We start from the raw sequence: 23,228 nt of genomic DNA on the forward strand, positions 1-23,228 counted from the left end.
TTTGCCAGGTGGCGCTCAAAATCCGCTAGGACTACTCCCACCGAAACTCGGTAGCGCAATTGTCTTTCCGCAGCTGCTTCAGCCAGCCCCAGCAAGCCCGTGCGCCCGGCTCCGCCGCCGCCTTCCCCGCCCTGGCGCGGCTCTGCTAGGAAGGGCCCAGAGGCGTGACCGGGAGCCGAGGGGCGTGTCCCGGGCCGGGGGTGGGGCGAGGGAGAGCCAGGAGGCGGAAGTTCCCGCGGGCGGTGGGGACGGCGCCCGCACCGCGAGTCACTTGTCAGCCCTTGTCTGAGGCGGAGGCAGCTCCGCGCCGGACCCGAGGTGAGTGGCGGCCGGCCGGCGATGCGCCTCTCGGATCTCGGGAGGGAAGAGGGAAAGAACCGGCAGCTGTGCGCCGAGCGCGAGGAGGGAAGCCAGGTTGGGGACGAGAAGGGAGCGCTCCTCGCGCAGGGATGGCTCCTCAGGTGCTTTCTGGGCGCGGAGCGGTTGAGGTGGGAGAGCGGCTTGGGAAAAGGAGCGCCCGGGAAAGGGCAGCGCTGGAGTCCGCGTGAGGCCAGAGGGCGAGCCCTGGGGTCCCCGCAGCCTGGGCCGACCAGGACCAGCGTAGCGGAGACGGGGACGCGGGAGGGCGCCCGGGGGTAGTGAGGGCCGGCGAGGACTGGCTCCCGGGCACTGCCGCTCCCACCCACCCGGCTGCCGGCGTCGCCGGGCACCACCGTGGCGTCTGGGTGCCCCGTCCTGCGCCAGGCTCTTGGAGGGTAGGAAGCGGGACTCAACGGAAAAGGCGTGTTAGTTTTTCTTTGCTCTCAGGCTACTGAGAAGCATTTATTTCTCTCCCAGATATTTACAGTTTTGTGTAACCTGTTTGGAGGAAACTTCTGCGCGTCCAGAAATAAAGCTTGTTTAAAAAACACATCTGTCATGAACACGAGTTTTGTTAACACTTGAGTACTTGTTGGGGCTTTTGTAAGACTGTGCCTTCGGTGCGTTTGACAATAAGTGGAAAAAGGAAGGGCGTGTGGACAGGGCAGAGCTTGGAAAGAAAATTCGTGGCGGCGCTGGGCAGGGCAGATTTAGGGTGTGATCGCCAGATCCTATCCCAAGTCCGCCTTCCTGACGGGGAGGACGTCTGAACCCGCCTGCCACGGAAACGGCCCGTTCGGTAGCCTTATTTGGCAAACAAGGCTAGGCGTGAATCGCTCCTGGAAAACTGTCCTGTCGGCTGCTTTCATCCTGTGCCTGTGGCTTTAGTTCTTCAGCTCTACCTACATTCTCTCTCCATTGCGGGGAAAGAGAATCTCAAGATATTTCTCTTTAATTTCAGGCCTTTTTTTGGTCACTCTCTGTAGTTCATCTTGAGTTCTCCTCCCCCCCCCCCCCCCCACTAAAGGAGCTGAGATACAAGTATGGGAAATACCAAGCTTCCTTCCCTAGTACTAGAGCAAAGACATTGTTTAGACTTTTCCTAAAAGAAAATCCATAACTATAGAGAAATTCCAACCTTTTCTACGTGTTTGAAAGAGTATGCTGCTATTTCCTGCCTGCTTGGTATTTGAGGAAGGGCTTGGGCACTAATAACCAGATGGAGGAGTCTTGGAAAGGCCAATAAAAATATTGCCATTGCTTGGGGCACAGACTGTTTTAAGCCAAATGAATTCCAAATGAAGCTAGCAGAAGAAGGATCTAGAAATGAACGAACAGTGACTAAAAATGAAATGACACTGGTTTTGTAGTGTGGCTGTGACCTTGCCAGTGCTAGGAATTTTAATAACAAATGAGAGAAGTTAGGAAGGGAATTCCCAAGTAAAGGGAAGTTGCATGTACATGGGTTGATAATCTAAATGAAATACATTTTCTCGTAGGGAAGAATGGGGTCAGAGGAAGTTGAGCCTAACTTTCATATCCTTCCCCAGACACAAGTTAAAGATTAATAAAGGAGGGCAGGTTGGCTGTGAAATATCAGTGGTTTTACACGCTTCTGATTTGTATTATGTCAATATCAGGACAGTCCTTCTATTAGTTTTCTGAAAATCTTCTCTTTTTATAGCGGGAAAGCAATTGAATGATGTGTGGCTCATTATTAGCTTCCCACTAGTAGTTTTTCACCTATATATACAGTTTGACTTCCGGTTTGGCCTTTGGATCTTTTTTAGTGCTCTGTGCCTGTTACTTCAATGCTTGAGTAATGTGTTGTTGCCTTGTAGTTCAGTATACTACCACGCCAATAGAAAAGCTGTTTCGGTTTCTGATACAATTTTCTGTAATTTTTATTTTCCCTGACATAATTTTTCTTTAAAAACCAGGTTTATTTGAAAGTTTTGCCCCATTTTCCCTTTGTGAGAAGAAGGAATGTTTGCTTTAAATATACCTATGGCTCAAATATCTATATCTGCGACTATGAATTTGGGGTGATGGGCTAGAAATCTGAATGGGTTGAAAAAATTTTAAGACAGGTAATATTAGGTGGTGATTTGGTTGAATAGCTTAGATTTTTCCAAGGAAGCATGTTTTTAAAATTATAAAATTACATATCTGTTATGTTTTTAATATTTCTTAAAGAGAGAGAATTATTGTTTCTTAGTATTCCATTAAAACAAAATAAAGCTTCATTCCTCTCCTGCCATTATAACAACCAATAGGAAACTCGCAGTTTTTTTTTTTTTTTTTGCTTTTTAAAAATTATATGAAAGTGCTACTAGGAGAGTCATCACGCACACACAGCAAAACAGGCAAAAGAAAGCACCGAAGCACTGGTTCTTTTCTAAACTGCCAATTCCATTTGAATGCATTAAGCTTAACCCTGCACTTCTGCCGTATTTAGTCATAATCTTATTCACAGAGTAGCAAATGCTTACTCTCTGCCTGGTGAGGTGTGTGTATAAAATAAAAAGCAGATTGTGACTGACATATCACTGTACTAGAGTATTGCCTATCTTTGACTATCTGAAGGAAAAGTAGATATCACTTTAAGTGTGGAAAATACCATGTCCCTATAAGAGGAAATACAAGTTGTAGTTCTTGATTGGAGAGAATAGTTTTGTGCATTGAAAAACAGCTTCTCATTGTAAATAATTTAGTATTTGGAAAGCATGAATGGGAGCCTACTGGTTTGCAGTCTCTTTCACATGTTGGAGTAACTTAGAATTTAAGTAAGTGCGGTTGAAAGACTCTTGTCAATTGCAGACACAAGAATACATGAAGTGGAGGGAAGGAGAAAATAATTTTGAATTCAACCTGAAATAAAATCTTGCTACATTAGTGAAGTATTATAAAGTACTTTGAGTTAAAGTTTGCAGGCAAGAAGCTGCAAAATTGGATTGTAGCAAGTTGTGAAACAGGTTAAGTATCTAGAAATGTATTCTGATACGGAATTTTTAGACCATGGAAATTGCCATGAGTGTAGAAATTTTAATATTAGCTCACAGATTGCTGTTCTTAAACTGAAATTAATGAAGAACTTAATTGAGACTTATTTTCTATATCCTCTCAGCCCCCCAACAAAATACTAAACATAATTTATGTTCTAGGGTTTCAAGTAAACATTTTTGCTAATCATCTGATTTTCTTTCACAGTATATTTCATTTTCTGTCATTGGACTTTGAGCCATTAGAACCATGAGCAACTACAGTGTGTCACTTGTTGGCCCAGCTCCTTGGGGTTTCCGGCTGCAAGGCGGCAAGGATTTCAACATGCCTCTGACAATCTCTAGTGTAAGTAAACTTTACAGATTTTGTTATAGATGTTCATTCAGTGCTTAGTCCTCGGGCTGAGTTGTTTAGTTCTCCGTTGACCTGTACTCTACTTACTGTCATTGTTCCTGGGATGTGATCTTGGCAAATTTGGTTATCTATAATAAAGGATGAGGGGAGTGGATTTAGCAAGGATAACATTTCAATTTAACTTCTTTTCTGTTTTCCCCCATGTTATCAATAATACAATGGAAAAAGCATTTAACTAGGAACAGACTGTAAATTTTTGAGCTGTCCCTAATTTGGGGAATTCTCTGAATCTTAGTTTTTTCATATATAATTTTCGAAGGTCGTGCTATGGGATTTTAATAATCTCTTTCAGTTCCAAAAGCTGTTTATTAAAAACTGTTGATCAAAATTGAATAAAATGATTGTTTTGGAATTATTTCTTCAGCTCACTTTCTAGTGGAGGTGAGAGCCAACGGTAAGTTGGCCAAAAGCTACTTACCCTTGAAGAGGAAATGAAGGACTTAGAGCTCCAACTAGATAGTCAGCCTATGAATAATTGAGATTTGTTTTTTTACCTCATGGATTTAGTTTGAATGTATTCTGTGTATATATTTTAAGGATGTGTTTTCATGATGATGATAGCACTAATGAGAGGAGTAATTACAGCTTCTATTTATTGAGACTTGACTGTATGTCAGGTACTGTTTCGCTTTCATCACCAGTAGGTAATTATTACTATTAATTACTTATATAAGTTTCTAAAAGGTTTGTTTTTGCAGATTCACATAAATATGAATTTCCACTCTTCTTTTACTCAAATGGTAGCATATTATACACACTGTTTTTTTTTGTTTTTTTTTTTGAGATGAAGTTTTGCTGTGTTGCCCAGGGTGGAGTACAATGACTTAATCTCGGGTCACCACAACTTCTACCTCCCGGGTTCAAGCAGTTCTCCTGCCTCAGCCTCCTGAGTAGCTGGGATTACAGGCATGTGCCACCACACCTGGCTAATTTTGTATTTTTGATAGAGACAAGGTTTCTCTATGTTGGTCAGGCTGGTCTCGAACTCCTGACCTCAGGTAATCTGCCCACCTCGGCCTCCCAAAGTGCTAGGATTACAGGCGTGAGCCACCACACCTGGCCCACACTGTTTTATACTTTGCTTTTTTTGCAATAATTCACCCTGGAGATCATTCTCTATTAATATATAAGGAGGTGTGTGTGTGTTTTTAAACAACTGTATAGTTTTCTTTTATAGGGAAAGTGACATTTAACCAATCCCCTACTGAAGAGTATTTATGTCATTTCCATATTACTGTTACAGTGGTGCAGTGAATACCAAATATAAGTACATACATATATATGTGAATATATGTATCTATATCATTTTGAAAGGTTGTGCCAGTTTACACTTTTGTGCAATGCATGAAAATACTATTTTCGTGCCAGTCTTACCAACAGACTTTTGGATTTTTATCAAGTGTTATGAATGCATCATCTCATTTAATTACCATACCAACCTACAAAATAGTGATATTATTCCCATTGTATATAACTGTGCTGTGAGCTCACATGGCTGGTATGGAAGAGCTGGCTTTCCAGCAGTTATGCTGTGCTGCCTCTTTAATAATTCACTTTACCTTAAATTTAGTTAGGTTGTTTCTTTAATCAGATATTTAGAAGATTGTCATTTTGGTTAATAATATACATGTATGTATAAATATATATACACACACATACTTCTGCATCTTATATGTGTATCCAACTTCATTTTGAAAGATTAAAAATAAGTTTTTAATGCCTAACTATCCTCATTAAAATACTGCAGATCCCATTTTACTAATGGAGTTTCCTTTGTTTCTTGGCTATGGATTTTTTGAAGATATCTTTAATTTATCATCAATTTCTGCCTTGATTTCAGTTAATTAGATTTTATAAGGAAATATGTATGTATAATCCAGCCTGCAAGTTTTAACACCTTTCATGGTTGGATGAAATTTTAAATGTAAAGCATCCATGCGAAAATGTGTCATGTGATTTATTCCTGTTTGAGTGAGCTGGTATTTTATTCCTTCTACTGATGATCTATTATGGGAACAGAAGCAATCTTTATTATTGGTTTTTATGTTTTGTTAGCATTTTATATTTTAAATATTCTACTTTAGTTATCTAAATCAAGTTATTATTTAGTTTAAATGCTTACTTTTTAGCAGAAAAAAAAGTTCAGAAACAAATTGACACCTAAATGAGCCAAACTTAATTATCACTTTGTTGTGTGGTAATAGAAATGCAAATAGAGTATGTATGTGAATTTTGTGGTACCGTGCCTTTAAAAAAGTTTCATGTGCTTCAGTTTCCTGGCAGACAGTTTGAGGTACTAGCTCCATGTTGTGATGCTGATACAACAGAACACTGTGTACATACATACGTGCCCTCCCCTGGCACAGAAGAAATGCTTTCCTTGTGTAGACAGAGTGCTAATTAAAGGATTTTGAACATACTGATTAAAAGAGACTATGGTAACAAAGCTGCTGAGTTATTTCTGTTCTCTTACAAAAGTCTCTGCCATCTACTGTGACCTTTTTGGGCCTTGTGCAGTGGGGCATGCAATTCATTCTGGACTGGAGAGGATTGGAAGGGGAGGGGGAGGAGAGAAGGGAATGTTGGCTCAATTGGGCTGCTAGGCTCTTGGCCTTTCATTATAGTTATTTTTAACCCCTTGTGTGGTTTAAATATGCCTGGTAACATTGCCTAATAAAGGTTTGTGTTTAATAACTAATTTATATTGTGGTAAGATTGTTAATGTTATAAATTTTTAACTTACTCTCATCTTAATTAGTTCTTTGGTTATACTTTTTCTGCCTTAATTATGTAAAATTACTGGGATATTACTGGTCATTGGGTTATTTAATTAATAGTATCAAGACACAATTAAAACCTGAAAGTGTGCTTAAAACATGTAATTTAATGATTCACTTACTTTAATAATGCATATGAAATTCCTAGCAAGGTCTGGCAGTCTCTCAATTATCTTTTATAATAATCTTATAAACTTTAAAAAGAAAACTATTTAGAGACTTAAAACATTAAGTATTTAACCCCCATAGTTGTAGGGAACATAGCAGTTATGTTTTTTTTTTTTAACTTACTGTCCATTAAAATTAAGAAAGGAAAAAAAAATCAGAAGTTTGTACTTAGCTAGGAATCTGCATCTTTAGAGTTCAAAACTACAATTTGTCCTCTGATTAGGTATTATTATGTTGAACTCCAAAGGGTCATTTACATTCCTTTGTAACATTGGAGCTCTGGTGTATCGAATTGTGTTTTGAGATAAATAAGCCACTAGCAGGGACTTGAACATTCCATTTTCTTTAGATTTTGTTGTATCAGCACGTGAATATGCTGAATACAACTTGTGTCCTAAAACATTACAAGCTATAACATTTTCACGTTGTACTCAAATTTCTTCATCATCTGTATTGTATGAATTTTGTGTACTGTTTTGTGGGTGGATTTCTAAGATAAGATTGGCAGTTCCTACTAGCTTTTTAAAAAGATCCTCAGGTTGCTGTAGCTGGATGATCACATGTCATTTAATTTCCGATCCTTAAAATGGAGTGCTGGCTACATAAGTTTGCAGACTGTCTTTTTATGACCCTGTATTTATGGAATTGCCCTGAAGCCATGGAATGTGAGGATGGGTTTCATTGTAGCAGTGTGGGTTTGTTGAGTTTTGCCAGTGTATTTTATAACAAGAAATAGGAGACTTGTTGGATAATTCAAGGCTACATTTTGGCCAGTTGATACTCTTCATGATGGAATTATAAGAAAGATTATATATTTGTGAGTAACATCTTTTAAGTTGTTATATCCTAAAGTTGAAATACTCTGCTGTGTGTTACTTTCTCATTATGTTTGGTCTCTTTTCTTCACTGTCAATATTTGGATTACCTGAAGATGGTCTCCCAATTCTCTGTAAACACATTTTAGATGTTTCTTTAAGAGATAAGAATTAGGTCAAACTTTTTAACATCTAAATAACAATGACTTTGATTCTCAAGAGTTAGGGGAGGATAAATTGTTATAAGCTTGGACAAAATTCTAATTGGATTTGAAAAGCAGAAGAAACTTATCATTGCTTGGATTATGGAGCCCTGTTTGGGAGTCTAACACAGAACAAAGAAAGACAGAATTGTGAAACACTTTGCTGTGAATTCATTGATTCAGTAGTTATAGTAATACTTCCTAGAAGCCACTGAAGAAGATACAAAGTGGGGAGTACAAAGGTTGGATGGAAAAGAAATAAGCACAGTGCGGTAGAACTAGACAGTGTTGTAAGACCTGTCACAAGTCAATATTCTATGAAATGACAGATTCTGATAAGTGTTTCTCAGTTTCAGTGGGTGTAAATCTATTGTTCATGGGGGTTGGTTTCCTCTAGGAGAAGTTAATTGAACTGATGCTCAAAGGATGAAATTTAAACACCTCAAAGTCAGCATTTCTCCGTGTTGTCCAGTGCATAGTGAAGATGAAGACTTTTCTTGCCATCGCTTGACTCCAAGTAAAGCTGTGAATATAGTTGAGTGATTCTCCAGACCTGCCAGCTGCAGAGTTTCCCTCCTAGAGGAAGACAGAAAGACTTTCAGTCCTTTCAAGCTGAAATGAGAGAGCCATCCTACCTTGAATAAATGGGCCCATTGTTAATTTTAAGCCCGAGTATTTTCTTTTATATTCCCTCCCAGCTACCCTGTCATTATGCCAAGTTAGAAAATTAGTTTGTATGACTATATGATGTATATTTCATATGTGTGTTCACTTTGCTTTAAAAATATTAATTACTTTTTGTGTAAGGTTCAGAGACCTGTCTTTTCCCATGTGGTAGTTTTATATGTTTTGTGGTCACAAATGCTAGGAATCTCAATATAATTCTGGATAAATTTTTCCGCTCTATGATTTGTAAAGAAATGAAAATCTTATATTTTTTAAATTGAAAATTAGTAGTTTTAGAAAATAGGGGCTTATTTGATTTTAGTAAATGTTGGGCATTTTGAAAAGTTATTAAGAGAAATGTTACTGGTAGGCAGGACTTTTGTATCTTGATGGAGAAAACCGCTGTAGGGTTAGGATAAAATAAGACTAGCAGGCTGGGTGCAGTGGCTCACACCTGTAATCTCAGCATTTGGGGAGGACAAGGTGGGAGGATTACTTGATACCAAGAGTTCAAGGTTACAGTGAGCTGTAATCATGCCATTGTACTCCGGTGTGTGCGACAGAACCAGACCCTGTCTCAAAAAAAAAAAAAAAAAAAAAGAAAGAAAGAAAGAAAAAAAATAGCACTTTAGACCTTGGGAAAGAACATTTTCGTATAACCTATTCATCTACTCATGAGTTAGATATATCTACCTACTTAAATTAATAATAGATGGACAATAGATAATGTACAGCTATATATTGGAATGACCTGGATTTAAATATTAGCTTGAAAATCAGTTCATTAATTTGAGCTTCTGATTTTCTTTGATGTATGGGAATGCTTCTTAAATTAAAAAGTATTATATAGGTAGATATGATTGTTATTAATAATTTGGAGCCTATGAGCTTTCAATTTTTTTTAGAATTTTTGAGGCAAAGAGCTTTTCTTTATGATAGTTGCTAGTCACACTACATTTGAATACACAGTTGAGCAGTGGTCTTTCTCTGTGACATCCTGTTAGCAGTAGTTCTTACCCAGATTTCCCTGTACCACAGGACCAGTTATGTCTTTTTCCCCCAGTTACAACTGTATGGAGGACAAATCAGTTATTATTAAGTTATTTCTAGAAGCAAACGTTGCTTTAGACAAAAAAGGAGTTATTACTTTGACATCTTATGAGAGATAATTATGTTTCAGCTTTGGTAGATGAGACTCTAGGCCTTTATTTCAGTATCTGAGATGCAAAATATATTGAGTATTTGATATAAAATTTGACAAAACTAGATATTAGCATGTGAAATAACAATATGTGGATCTATTTGCAAATAAATGACCTAATGGGAATGAAAAGAGAAAACACTAAATAACTAAAGAGCAGTGACCATAGTGTCTACTGATTCTTTAGGTATTCTGTGTGTTGGGCCACTGTGTAGTCTTGTTGAGAATGCAGGTTTGGTTCCTTAATTAACAGAGAGGGAAAAATCACTTTTCTAGCATACTTTGTTTTTATTAAGAGGTTTTTTAAAAAGGTAATAAACTAAGAATGAACAAAGCAGAGAATATTGAATGAGTATTCCCTTATTCCTTCACCTTCTTTCTTATTTTTTTCTTTCCCGTTGTTTAACTGTAGTTATCTACCCTTCTGTAAATACTTAGATTTCTTTTATAGCTGATGTTGTCACCCATTTTTTATGATAATTACTAAAACAAAGTTCACCAACCTTGTTGACATTTAGTAACCGGGCTCCCAACTGGGCTAAGCAGTTGTAGTAAATGTCCCTAATAGGTATAAATAGAGGAGAGTAAAATGAACTGGAAAAGTTAATAGGAGGGAATGAGAAAGAAAAAGATGAGAGAAGAAAATAAGAAGGACATTTTTAAAAGTCTGCAGCGTTTCAGATTTGTTACTTAAGAAATCTTGATTAAGCCTTCACAAGCTCTCTTCCCTTTAAAGTTTCTTTACTTTTTCTTTTTCTTTTCTTTTTTTTTTTTTTTGAGATGTAGTCTCACTGTCGGCCAGGCTGGAGTGTAGTGGCGTGATCTTGGCTCACTGCAACCTCCACCTCCTGGGTTCAAGCAATTCTCTGCCTCAGCCTCCTGAGTAGCTGGAATTACACGCATTCGCCACCACGCCTGGCTAATTTTTTCATATTTTTAGTAGAGATGGGGTTTCACCATGTTGGCCAGGCTGGTCTCGAACTCCTGACCTTGTGATCCATCTACTTCAGCCTCCCAAAGTGCTGGGATTATAGGCATGAGTCACTGTACCCGGCCTAATTTTCTTTAGGTAAGACATTCATATGGTTCGAAATTTAAAAGATACACGAGCATATAGGGGGAAATGTCTCCTGGTGCCCTACTGTTCATTTCCTCTTCCTGGAAGCAACCTGTGTTAGTAGTATACTTCCAGAGATAATCTGTATAGGTATATCTCCTCCACACCCTCCTTTTAACACAAATAGTATGCTTAACAGAAATACTTATTTTTTTGGCGTTTTGTTCACTGAACCCAACATCAGTAAATATATCTTCATTCCTATTCTACTGCCTCACTGTGTTTGGATTTGTCATAATTTTTTAAATCAGTTCCTATTGATAGACAGTTAGATTTTTTCTAGTCTTGTGACACCGAAGTGTAAGTTTTGCCCGTGTGTGTGTGTATATATATATGTAAACATTTAGATTTTTTTCTAGTCTTTTTGCTTTTACTGACGTTGAATTTAAGTTTTGCCGATATGTGTGTGTATGTATGTATATTTGTCACATAAATTGCTTGAAATGGAATTGCTGAGTCAGAGTGTGTACATTTGTAATTTTGACTGATATTGCCATCTTTATAGAGACACTCGTGCTCACAGTATGCTAGCCTGAGTTTCAACAGACCTTGATCATTTCCAATCAGATGGGCCGGTTTCCACCTGTTTTCTTTTTACAGGGCTCGGTCACAAGTATTTTACAAAGGATTTTTTGTGTTTTTAAGTGGTTTGTTTTCCATTTTGCAAGGGAATCTAGGAAATAAAAACATGCTGCTCTTCTTTAAATGATACCATTTAATTTCTTAGAGATGCCATTTTCTGAATTCTTTCATCCAGAGCTTTTATTAGTAATTATCTCTATCATTTGTTTCCCATTTCCAAACTAACTTCCTCTGTATCTTAACCTGTTACTCCCAATTACGTGGCAAAAGATTTTGTGTTTTTGGCATAGTGCCCCGTCGTAGACTTTTTGGAAAATTAAGCAAATCACATTTAATAGATTCAAAGTTGTTACCTTTGGAGTCTGCTCAGTAGGCTGATACACAGTCGACCCTTGAACAACACAGGGTTTAGGGGCACCAACCCCCTGTGCAGTCAAAAATCCATGTTATAACTTTTGACTTCCCCAGAACTTAGCTACTGATAGCCTACTGTTGACCAGAAGCCTTACCCATAATATAAACAATTGATTAAGGCAAATTTTGTGTGTTATACATATTAAATACTGTATTCTTACAATAAAATAAGCTAGAGAAAACATTATTTAAAAATCATAAGGAAGAGAAAATACATGTACTATTCATTAAGTGGAAGGGAGTCGTCATAAAGGTCTTCATTCTTGTCATCTTCACTTTGAGTAGGCTGAGAAAGAAGAAGAAGAGGAAGGGTTGTTCTTGCTGTCTCAGGGGATGGCAGAGGTAGAATAGGTGGAGGTGGAAGGGAAGCAGGAGAAAGCAGGAGAGGTGGGCACACTTGGTGTAACTTTTATTGAAAAAAAATCTGCCCGTAAGTAGACCCGTGCAGTTCAAATCTGTGTTGTTCAAGGGTCAACTGTATGTATGGTTTTGAATTCCAGTCTTCTCTAGCTCCTTTTATATGATGTGACAAGGAGACTGACCATTATGAGGTGTTCACTATGGTCCGAGGAATGACAAATTTCACCCTTATGAGCCTCAGTGTGTTTTTATTATCAACCTTTATTAGCTAATGGAAGTTAACTGAAATCAGGTAGGTTTATAGAGTATTCTGTAGCATGATGAGTCAGGCATTGCGAAGGTATACTAATGTGTGGCACAAGGTAGTTACTCATTTTAGCCCAGTGTGAGCAGTAGAGTGTATGTGTTGGTAACTATAATAACAAAAAGAGTAAGGATGCCAGGGATGTTTATATTTTTTGTGGTAAAGGTGCGGGAAGGAGGAATTTCCCTTTAGTGTGTTGCTGTAAATGTTAAATATGATGAGAAGAGTTCTGAATTAGAGAAGAATTTGCAACACTTGTTATTTGAATTCTGTGAATTGTTAAGCATTTTTTTCCCCAAAGTCCAGAAATTGATTTAACAATGGCCACTGTACTTCATGATAATTGTCCTGGCTAAATTTTAATCGAAGAAAAGAGAAAGTAGTTATTGTAATGACATTAACAATTCAATGCTGTTTACCATTGATTGGAAGGGATTTAAGTGTTGTGATTCAGTTCCATTGAGATCTAATTAACAGCCCAATATTTTTCAAATGATTTCTGGGATATTAACTTTTGGAAGTGGTAAAATTAAGAGATTTAGTAAGGTTGTATAACACTAGCCAGAGCAGACTATTAGTATGTTTGTTCTGAAAGTATTTTTCTTCTGAGAAAACAGTAGTGGAGGACAAATGTCCTTTAGAAAACAAATGTTTTGTCCCTTAACTAGGACCCCTTAGAAATGTTCTGGAGAAAGAAATTGTATCTAGCTAGCTAGCTATCGTGTTACATGTGTAATTTTCATGATTTTGGTCATTCCTTTGAAGTATCTTTATGCTACTCACTTGCAAATATCCTACAAATGGTTGTTTTGATCTTTTTAGGGTAGACGTCTCTGTTTTGTTTATCTGTACCTCTATCTATTCTGGAAGATTCTGTTTATTTGGTGTCCAGTTCTCTGAATGATTCTTTGATATTTTAGCAGATGAAAGTGTTTCCAAAATTCTTGAATGGCTTATCTTCCTTCAGACTGGTTCCTTATCCTCAGGCTAGCATCTTGACTAGGCAATAATTTTAGAAACCGCTATTTAATATATTACTGCCTTATTTAAGAACTGTATGAGCTTCCCATTATCTTTTGAATTATTACTTAATTTCTCTGGTTGGTTTTCAAGTTGCATATAAATGGGCTCATTTATTATAACTTAAGTTTATAGTCCAGAATGCCAATTTTGAACCCTGAAGTCCTTAGTCTTTTTTTCTTTTTGCATACTACTTTTGTTTATTCTTACCATCCCTGAAGCCCTATCTCTCCCTCAAGGAACACTCATGTATCCTTTGCTCTTTGAAATGTTTGACTATTCCAGTTCAGTTCTGTCTCCTTTCTTTCCTGTATTAAATAATAACAATGATAATAATGAAAATATGCTAATGTTTATTGAACCCTTGTTACTGTTTAAGTCCTGTTCTAGATGTTTTGTACATGTTCAATTATTTAGTTCTCATAACAGCCCCATGGGGAAGTATGATTTTATTTTATTTTATTTTTGTTTTTTTTTTTTTTGAGATGGAGTCTCGCTCTGTCACCAAGGCTATAGTGCAGTGGCATGATCTCGGCTCACTGTAACCTCCACGTCCCGAGTTCAAGCGGTTCTCCTGCCTCAGCCTCCCAAGTAGCTGGGACTACAGGCATGTGCCACCACACCTGGCTAATTTTTGTATTTTTTTTTAGTAGACACGAGGTTTCACCATGTTGGCCAGGATGGTCTCAACCTCCTGACTCCCGCCTCAGCTTATCAAAGTGCTGGGATTACAGGCATGAGCCACCTTGTCTGGCTAGGAAGTATGATTTTAAATCTCTGATTTAGAGATGAAGAAACTGAGGGGCAGAGAGGTTAAGTAACATGCCCAAAGTTACACAGCTAGTAATTGGTTAGGCTCAAGATTTGAAATCAGCCAAACTGAGTAGTAATAATGCATTTACTATTATGCTCTTATTTCCGAGGAATAGATGACAGCTTTCACTAGGGATAGCCAAATTTGTGTGTGTGTGGGTGTGTGTCTGTCTTTTTTTATCCCCCCTTTGTTTTAGAGATGGGGTCTTGCCCTGTCGCATGGCCTGGAGTGCAGTGGCACTATCACAGCTTACTACATCCTTGACCTTCTGGGCTCAAGTGATCTTCCTACCTCTACCTCAGCCTCCCAAGTAGCTGGGACTGCAGGTGCATGCCACCATGCCTGGCTAAATTTTTAACTTTCTGTGGAAACAGGGTCTCATTATGTTGCCCAGGCAACGAACTCCTGACCTCAAGTGATCCTCCCATCTCAGCCTCCCAAAGTGTTGGTATTATAGGCCTGAGCCACTGGGCCAGGTCTGTGTGTTTCTTAACCAGAGAATAGATCCTAGAGAATCGAAAACTTGTATGTATGGGGGTAACTGAGATTATTAACAAACAAACAAACAAAAAAAACTGGTTTCCAGACTGACGTAGTCAGAATCATCAGTGAGACTTTAAAAGTGCAGATTATAGGACTTTGACCCAGACTTTGAATTTAGGATAATTAGGGATTCATTAGTTTCCACATTTTTAACTTGCTTTCTAGATGTTTCTCCTACACCAGTTGGGCTCCATTTTGTGTACTTATGTTTGAGAACCATATATAGCTTTGTTTTTGTAAAAGCAAACAAAACAATTTTATTATAGAGCTTTTGTTACTTAGATCATTTCAGCAAAAAAGTTAAGGGTAAGTTACTTGCAGTCTGAACTGGAGTTGAATAAATAATGTGACAGATCTGCTTTTCTCCAACTGCCAGCCTCTTCCTGGTTTTTCAGAGTTCAGTCACCATAGGTCAAATCTGTTTTAGAAGTAAATGGCAGTTTTAATAATATATGACATCAGGTGTTATGTTTATGATGCTGTAAACACCTTTATGACAAATCAAAGATCTGGAGGACTTTGAAATTGGCATGCTATTTATAATATTTTAATGCTTTAACACTTAATACTGAATGTTAGATTTACCAAAGACTTACAGAGAAATCCTTGGCTATACTAGGTTTTGTTTTATACCTAATGATAAAGTAGTTACATTAAAGTTAAACAAGTTACAGTCTTTTAAGGCCATTGCCAGAGAGAGCAATTCAAATATTTGTACTCCATATTATATTTCACAGCAGTACAGTTTAAATATAATTAATAGTTCATGTATTTTGTTAGATCATGAGCCTCTCTTATCACTCAAGAAAACCCCCGAGTCTTATTTATTTGAGATTACTTTAGAATTCCTAGTACATGTTCAGTAACTATTGATTACTGATCACAGTGGTAATAGAGGACGAATGGGAAGCTGGATTGTGGTTGCAATCAAGTTTCTTCTAGATTTGTTAAGGTGCCTGATTGATAGAATTACCTGATGAAAGTTGTGGGGTTTTTTTTGTTTTTTTGTTTTTTTTTTTTTTGAGATGAGGTCTTGCTCTGTTGCCCAGGTTGGAGTGTGGTGGTGCAATGTTGGCTCACTGCAACCTCCGCTTCCCGGGTTCAAGCAGTTCTCTGCCTCAGCCTCCTGAGTAGCTGGGATTACAGGCACCCACCACCACGCCTGGCTAATTTTTGTATTTTTAGTAGAGACAGAGTTTCATCATCTTGGCCACGCTGGTCTTGAACTCCTGACCTTGTGATCCACCCACGTCAGCCTCCCAAAGTGCTGGGTTTATAGACGTGAGCCACCGCGCCTGGCCTGATGAAACGTTTTAATGAAATGTTTTGGTTTTCCTTGCTTTCAATCCTAATCAGGATTTTAAGTTTCTAGGAAATACCCTAGAGGTTACATTATGTGATAGACCCTCACTTCCCAAGGTAGTCTTCCCATGTGTCAGCCAGGATTTGTTTTTTGTCTTTCTGACCCAACAGTTCTGCTTCTGTTCTTTAGTGCCCTGCACAATAAACATACATGTTTGCATATTACAGCCTTTCAAATAGGTGAATGAGTTATATTTCCCTTTGAGTCTTGTGGATATTCTTTAAGAAGCCATTTCTTCAGATGTTTCTCTCATGACAGGTTCCCTATCTTCACATCCCTTAGCATTTACCTTTAAAAGTAGTTTAGGTTTTAATTGTCTCTTTAAGTCAGCTCCCAGAACTGAACCTAATAACTCAGATATGTTAAGACCAATGCAAAGTTTTAGTGATAAAGTAAGGAAACTGATTTTTGTATGATTCGGTAAGTGGGATTTAGAAGCTGTTCTGAACAATGGGCTTGATGGAACTTTCACTTTTTTCCCTCTGTGCACTTTTTTTTTTTGGTGATAGGGTCTTGCTCTGCCACTCAGGTTGGAGTGCAGTGGCACAATCAGAGCTCCATGCAGCCTTGAACTCTTGGTCTCCAGTGATCCTTCTGCCTTAGCCTCCCAAGTAGCTGGAGCTACAAATGCGCGCCACTGTGCCCAGCTAATGTTTTACATTTTTTTTGTAGAGATGAGCTCTCACTTTGTTGCCCAGGCTGGTCTCAAACACCTGGGCTCAAGTAATCCTCTGGGATTACAGGAATGAACTATGGTATCTGGCATCTGTGCACTTTTGTACTGCTTGAAATTTTTACTATTTCTATGTCTTTTGTTTAAGAGAAGACATGAAAAGAGAAAGAAAACTAAACCTAGTTTATGCTCTGTACATGTGCATATTGAGGCTTGTCTGGATATAATATGGAGATTAGGAGAGCCTAAGAGAAGCAGGTGTTTTTGTTTGTTTTGTTTTTAGGTATGTATGTGTGTGTGGTGTGTGTTTGGATGAGAAATCAAAGGCTCATGAGAATAAATTTAGGAAAAAGATAATTGAAGTATAGTCAAACTTAGTCCTTGCAGATTTTACTGTTACTGCTTACTATCTTTTAGGAGAAGTGGGTAAATTCTCAGTATGGCAGGTTATGTCCTGTTGGTATGGTTTTCTGAATGACCCATGTCAGAGCCTTAAGAAGGGGTGTTAGTCAACATGTATTTATTGATCTCTTACCATGTTCTGGGCCTTGGATATAGAGTATGCTTTTCTATTTTCTGACAAAGGCCACATGGAACATGATATGAAATGTAGGAAGGAGACTGGGCATAGGAGAGGACATAAATGTCATCAGATCTAGGAAAGGAAAAGATGAGCGTTGACCACACAGCCTATGTCGAGATTGCTGGGAACTTCTAGACTAGGATTTATAGAACCCATAGGGCAGACACAGAAGTAGTAGTGGCAGACAGAATCATTTATTCTGTGTCTTTATTGAGTGTCAGCTATGTGCTCTGTATTGTTGTATACACTGAAAATACAGCGATAAACAAAACAAAGTTATGTACCTTATAGTCTAGTAAGGGGGAGTGGTAACTCACAAGTAAAAAAGAAAACACACAAGCAATGTAATTTAATAAGGTGATGTGCCAGAGAATAACTGGAGGAAAGGGATGGGTGTTTAGGGGTAAGAGTTTCATTTTAGATTGGTCAGTCAAGACAGGCCCTCTGACGAGGCAGCATTGACCTAAGAATGAGAACTAATCATGCAAAGAGCTGGGAAAACACATTGCAGGCGTAGAGATTAGCAAGTGCAGGGGCCTTGAGACAGGGAAGAGCTGAGTGTGTTCAAGAAATAGAAAGGAAGCTAGTGTGGCAGCAATGCCGTGAGCAAGGAGGAAAGTGGAGTGAGAATAGGAAGTATGTCCGGTGCCAGGATGAGAGATAAAGAGGTTCCTGGTAATGAGGAGGATAACACTGGAGGCCATGGTAGGACAACTCCTGGGGTTTTTAGATAGATTTTGATTCCTCTGGATTTGAGCTGGGCTAGAGAGAGTGGGTTGCTATTATTGTGATCTTACCATATCTCCAAGGGGCATGTTTCATAAATTGCTTTTGATAGAAATTCCAGGTCAAGAATTAAAAAATTTTTTTTTGAGCAAAGGAATAATTGTATAGCCTTCTGAGGTGACTATTTGGAAGTGAAACACTCATTTTAATATATGTTTGTCTTGAAAATTGTTATAGTTCTAATACATACATGATTATTTGTTGATTAGTTGCACACTGATTACATTTTTCCTATTTTGTGTTCTTTTAATTTTTTTCCTTTTTTTTTTTTTTTTTTTATGAGACAGCGTCTCACTCTGTCACCCAGGCTAGAGTGCAGTGGCGTGATCTCGGCTCACTGCAACCTCCACCTCTTGGGTTCAAGCAATTGTCCTGCCTCAGCCTCCCGAGTAGCTGGTACTACAGGCACATGCCACCGCGCCCGGCTGATTTTTTTGTATTTTTAGTAGGGACAGGGTTTCCCCGTGTTAGCCAGGATGGTTTTGATCTCCTGACCTTGTGATCCACCTGCCTTGGCCTCCCAAAGTGCTGGGATTATATGCATGAGCCACTGCGCCTGGCCTAAATTGTGTTATTTTTATTGTAAGATGCAGCTTGTCTCCCAGATGGCTTCTGTTTTCATTTCCTTGTGATGTTATGACCTTTTCTACTTTAATAAAGAAATGTTGCATACACATTCAGGAGTTGTTTACAAATTATGCTGGTAACACATTTATTAGAATTTGCCTCAAAGATAAAGTGAGTGTTAGGGTATTTATTCTAGGTCAGATCTGTTGAGCTGAAAAAAGTTTTACAATATACCTATTTTTAAAAAAAATATTTTAGCCAATTGGTTGGTTAATATAGCCAATGCCAAGAGTTACATTTTGTATCTGTTTTATTATTTCTAGTGGAGGGTGTGTATAAGTTTTAATACGTTTTTCATTTCTGAACTTTCAGAGAGATCACTTGCTTAGAGTTAATGTCTAGTTTCAGTAAATTCAGATTTTCAGCCTGAAACATATTGTAATTGACAAAAATGTCATCAATATCATATAGTTCTAGGTCCTCAGTAGTAGATAATAATGTCTACATTATGAAGTAGTAAATTATATAACTTCATACTTCATATTTGTATTGGTCTGTTCTCACACTGCTAATAATGTACGAGAGAGTGGGTAATTTATAAAGGAAAGAGGTTTAATTGACTCACAGTTCCACATGGCTGGGGAGGCCTCACAATCATGGTGGAAATGAAGGAGGAGCAAAGTCACATCTTAACATGGCAGCAGTCAAGAGAAGAGATTATGTGCAGGGGAACTCCCCTGTATAACCCCATCAGATTTCATGAGACTTATTCACTGTCATGAGAACAGCATGGCAAAGAACCGCCCCCATCATTTGGTTACCTCCCACTGGGTCCCTCCCGTGACATGTGGGAATTACGGGAGCTACAATTCAAGATTTGGGTGAGAACACAGCCAAGCCATATCAATATTCAAGATCAGCTTTTTATAAATTCAGGGTAGCAAGTTTTTCTGTGAGTTTTGGAGTATAGTTGCAAAATACTACTTTAAAACCAACTTATAAATTACATGTTACATTAAACATAACATAATACACCATAAAGTCTACTTGAGCGATAGTTTTGTAAAAGATTTTATCAGATTTAGAGTAATCTAATAGTGCTTAACTTTCTAGCCTAAAAAAAAAAAAAAACTTCAGTTAACCATGATTATATAGTGATGAATGGTCAAATATCTATAAACATTATATTATCAAAGCTCATATATTAGTATTGTATTTTGTATTGCTTTTTTCATAGCAGTCTTTTAGGATTTATACTTTCTTTCAACATACCACTTTAGGATTACATTTTTAGTGAACTATATTCTACATGCTGTTGATTGTAGTTATTACAAGTGCCAGCCCTGGAACAGAATGCCTGTGTGTGTGCATTGTGCCTCTGTAATTTACCAGCTGTAATACCACTGATCAAATTATTGAACAGTGCCCCAAGTTCTTTACCTGTCAAATAAGGGTAAAAATATTTGCACCATAGGATTGTTGAGAAAATTAAATAAATTAACACTTGTAAGGTTTTTAGAAGTGCCTGGTACATGGTAAGTATTCAGTTAAGGTTACCTAATAACAATGTAAGTTACCTTAAAAGTATTTACTTATAAAGTCCTTATAAGTGCTTATACTTATAAAGACCTTATAAGTATTTACTAGTAATATGTAGTTGAAACAGTTTTGAAACTATTATTGAAATAATATTTCTAGATGCCTCGCTTCTTAGATAATACCATCTTCAAAAATCAATTCTGCTCTTCTTTTTTGAATGTTTTTATGTAGGATTTTCTAGAACCAATTTTTTAAACACACACACACACACACACACACACACACACACACACACACACACCCTGTACTTTCAATTGAATTAATTAGGAAGTCTCTTCTTTATAGTCAGTACATAGTAAATATTTGTTGAATGAGTGGTCCATTTCCTTCTTCCATCTGTCATGGTCTGGCATAAACTCTCAAAGAGATTTGAAGGAGAGTTGGCACCAGTAGTACCTCCAATTAGACATTCTTTCCACAGTGATTGCCATTCAGTGTAGTGTTTTTTTTGTTTGTTTTTTTAGATTCTTTTAAAGTAGCATTATATACAATATTGCTGGTGTTAGGCAGTTGTTGTAGGGAACAGTTTTCTTCTGTAGTGAAGGATGAATTCACAAGAGAGAATATGTAAGTGGAATGAGTGTAGACTAGATGAACTAAGCAATGGATCTGCCATTTGTACTATTGCATTCTAGGTGTTTTTGCAATATCAGCTGCCTCTGGGTAGAGGTCACCATGCTCCTTATCTTGCCATCTTGTATCCCTGGTGGTGGCCAGCTGGACTAGGATGAGTGCCTCCCTAAATGCAGCCTTTATAGATAAAGTTGGGAGATTTGTATGTTGTCACACTAGTTACAACCTCTGTGAATTTTATGAAATAAATTATAAAATTTAGCAACTCTGAGCTTCAGTCATACAAATGTAAATTATTATTGCTCGCTCATTGATTTATTTACTCATTCCGCAAATATTTTTTGAACATTTATTATATGCAGGACATTGTCCTAGGAACTAAAGATACAGCAGTGAATAAAACAAAGTCTGTATCCTCTCAAATCTATGTTTTAGGGAGGTGAAGAAAAGAAAATAAACAAATGGTGATAAAATGGTATGGAGCAAAACAAAGAGGTATAGGGAAAGAGTGACAGTTGCATGGAGGTTACATAATTTGCAGAAGGTGAGCAAATAAGGTCTCACAGATAAGGTGACATTTGAGCAGAGATCTGGATAAAGTCTAGGAATAGTATTCAGGGCAAAGGGTAAAGACCTTGAGGTGAGCATTTGCTTGGCTTGTTCAAGGAACAACAAGGCTCCAATGGCTGGAGTAGACAGAATGAGGGTGAGAATGGCAAGAGATGATTTTATTTTTTGAGACGGAGTCTCACTCTGTCACCCAGGCTGTAGTGCAATGGCGCAGTCTTGGCTCACTGCAAGTTCCGCCTCCCGGGTTCAAGCAATTCTCCTCCCTCAGCCTCCCGAGTAGCTGAGATTACAGGTGTGCGCCACCACGCCAGGCTAATTTTTGTATTTTTAGTAGAGACGGGGTTTCATCATGTTGGTCAAGCTGGTCTCGAACTCCTGACCTCGTGATCCGCCCGCCTCAGCCTCCCAGAGTGCTGGGATTACAGGCATGAGCCCACACCCGGCCCAGATGATTTTAGAGAGCTGAAGGTAGTTACTTCTCAAAATTAGTTGTGTTAAAATCCTGCGCTATGGTTAGTGGATGGGACAGAAGCACTTTTTCCTTGGATTAAAATAAGGTCTTGTCAACATAGTGAGTGTTTTGTTTGTTTTTGGTAAGCGGTAAATATTTTCTCTCAAGTTTGAAGTGTCTGCTGATTGCAATGTTGTTTTATTAAGGACTGATGTTATTAATAGTATTTGAAGTTTTAAAAGATAGTCAGTGGTGATACTTCCATTCTTGGTACTGTTTGATATGTAGGAAGAGTGATTATGAATGAGAAGTGGAGTCACATTAAATACATAGTTCAGTGATAATTTTTATGGAGTGGTGACTAATTTATTTTAATTGCCATCATCCTAACAATAATACTTTAAAAATTAAGGTGAAATAAAATTATTTTTGTCTTTACACCAAGATTTCAGCTTGAAAATGGAGGCTGAGAAATTTTACTATCTTTTGGGTAATCACCAAAGTAACAGGCAGATTATTCTAAGCATATTAGCATGCCGAATGTTTTAGTCTGTTTAGGGATTTGTCAAATAACATTTGAAATTGCTTTTTAAATTTTTCTTTCAGAAGCCTTTCTTGGGAAACTTTGGTGTCATTCAATGGATGATCATTAAAACATTTCATTTACACTTTTTTTATTGTTGTTTTTCTTTTTGTTTGAGACAGAATCTTGCTCTGTCGCCCAAGGTGGAGTGCAGTGGTGTGATCACGGCTCACTGCTACCTCTGCCTCCTGGGTTCAAGTGATTCTCCTGCCTCAGCCTCCCGAGCGGCTGGGATTACAGGCATGCGCCACCACGCCTGACTAATTTTTGTATTTTTAGTAGAGATGGGGTTTCACCATGTTGGCCAGGCTAGTCTCAAACTCCTGACCTCAGGTGATCTGCCCACCTTGGCCTCCCAAAGTGCTGGGATTGCAGGTGTGAGCCACCATGCCTGGCCCATTTACACCTTTTGAAGACAGCTGATTTGTCTGGTGAACTGGTAGCCACAGACCAATTGTCTTGACTTCTGTGGTAGTCATTAGACTATTTTTATTAAAATTTTATTTCTTATTTTTATTTTTTAGAGACAGGGTCTTGCTCTGTCACCAAGGCAGTCATGACCACAGCTCACTGTAATCTCCATCTCTTGGACTCAAGGGATCCTCCCACCTCAGCCTCCCAGGTAGCTGGGATTACAGGCACATGCCACCAGGCGCGGCTAATTTTTTGAAATTTTTTGTAGAGATAGGGTCTTGGTATTTTGACCAGGCTGGTATTGA

The 23,228-nt window shown here is 38.1% G+C and overlaps 1 protein-coding gene across 18 annotated transcripts in view; it reads left to right on the forward strand.

The window, feature by feature from the left end:
* Nucleotides 1-269: 269 nt before the first annotated feature.
* The window catches only part of PDLIM5 (PDZ and LIM domain 5), a 210,719-nt gene continuing 187,760 nt past the window's right edge, over nt 270-23,228 (forward strand). For 13 of the 18 annotated variants that reach the window (XM_015138813.3, XM_078002014.1, XM_028848630.2 and 10 more), the window contains exons 1-2: nt 270-318; nt 3,571-3,708. In XM_015138813.3, the coding sequence (XP_014994299.1) occupies nt 3,613-3,708 (96 nt within the window). In that variant the 5' untranslated portion in view covers nt 270-318; nt 3,571-3,612. Of the gene's footprint in view, nt 462-3,570; nt 3,709-23,228 lie in introns of all 18 variants that reach the window. The other 5 variants (XM_078002012.1, XM_078002013.1, XM_078002018.1 and 2 more) reach the window with 1 other exon arrangement.

The sequence above is a fragment of the Macaca mulatta genome, chromosome 5 (genome assembly GCF_049350105.2).
Source record: "Macaca mulatta isolate MMU2019108-1 chromosome 5, T2T-MMU8v2.0, whole genome shotgun sequence".
Classification (NCBI taxonomy): Eukaryota; Metazoa; Chordata; class Mammalia; order Primates; family Cercopithecidae; genus Macaca; species Macaca mulatta.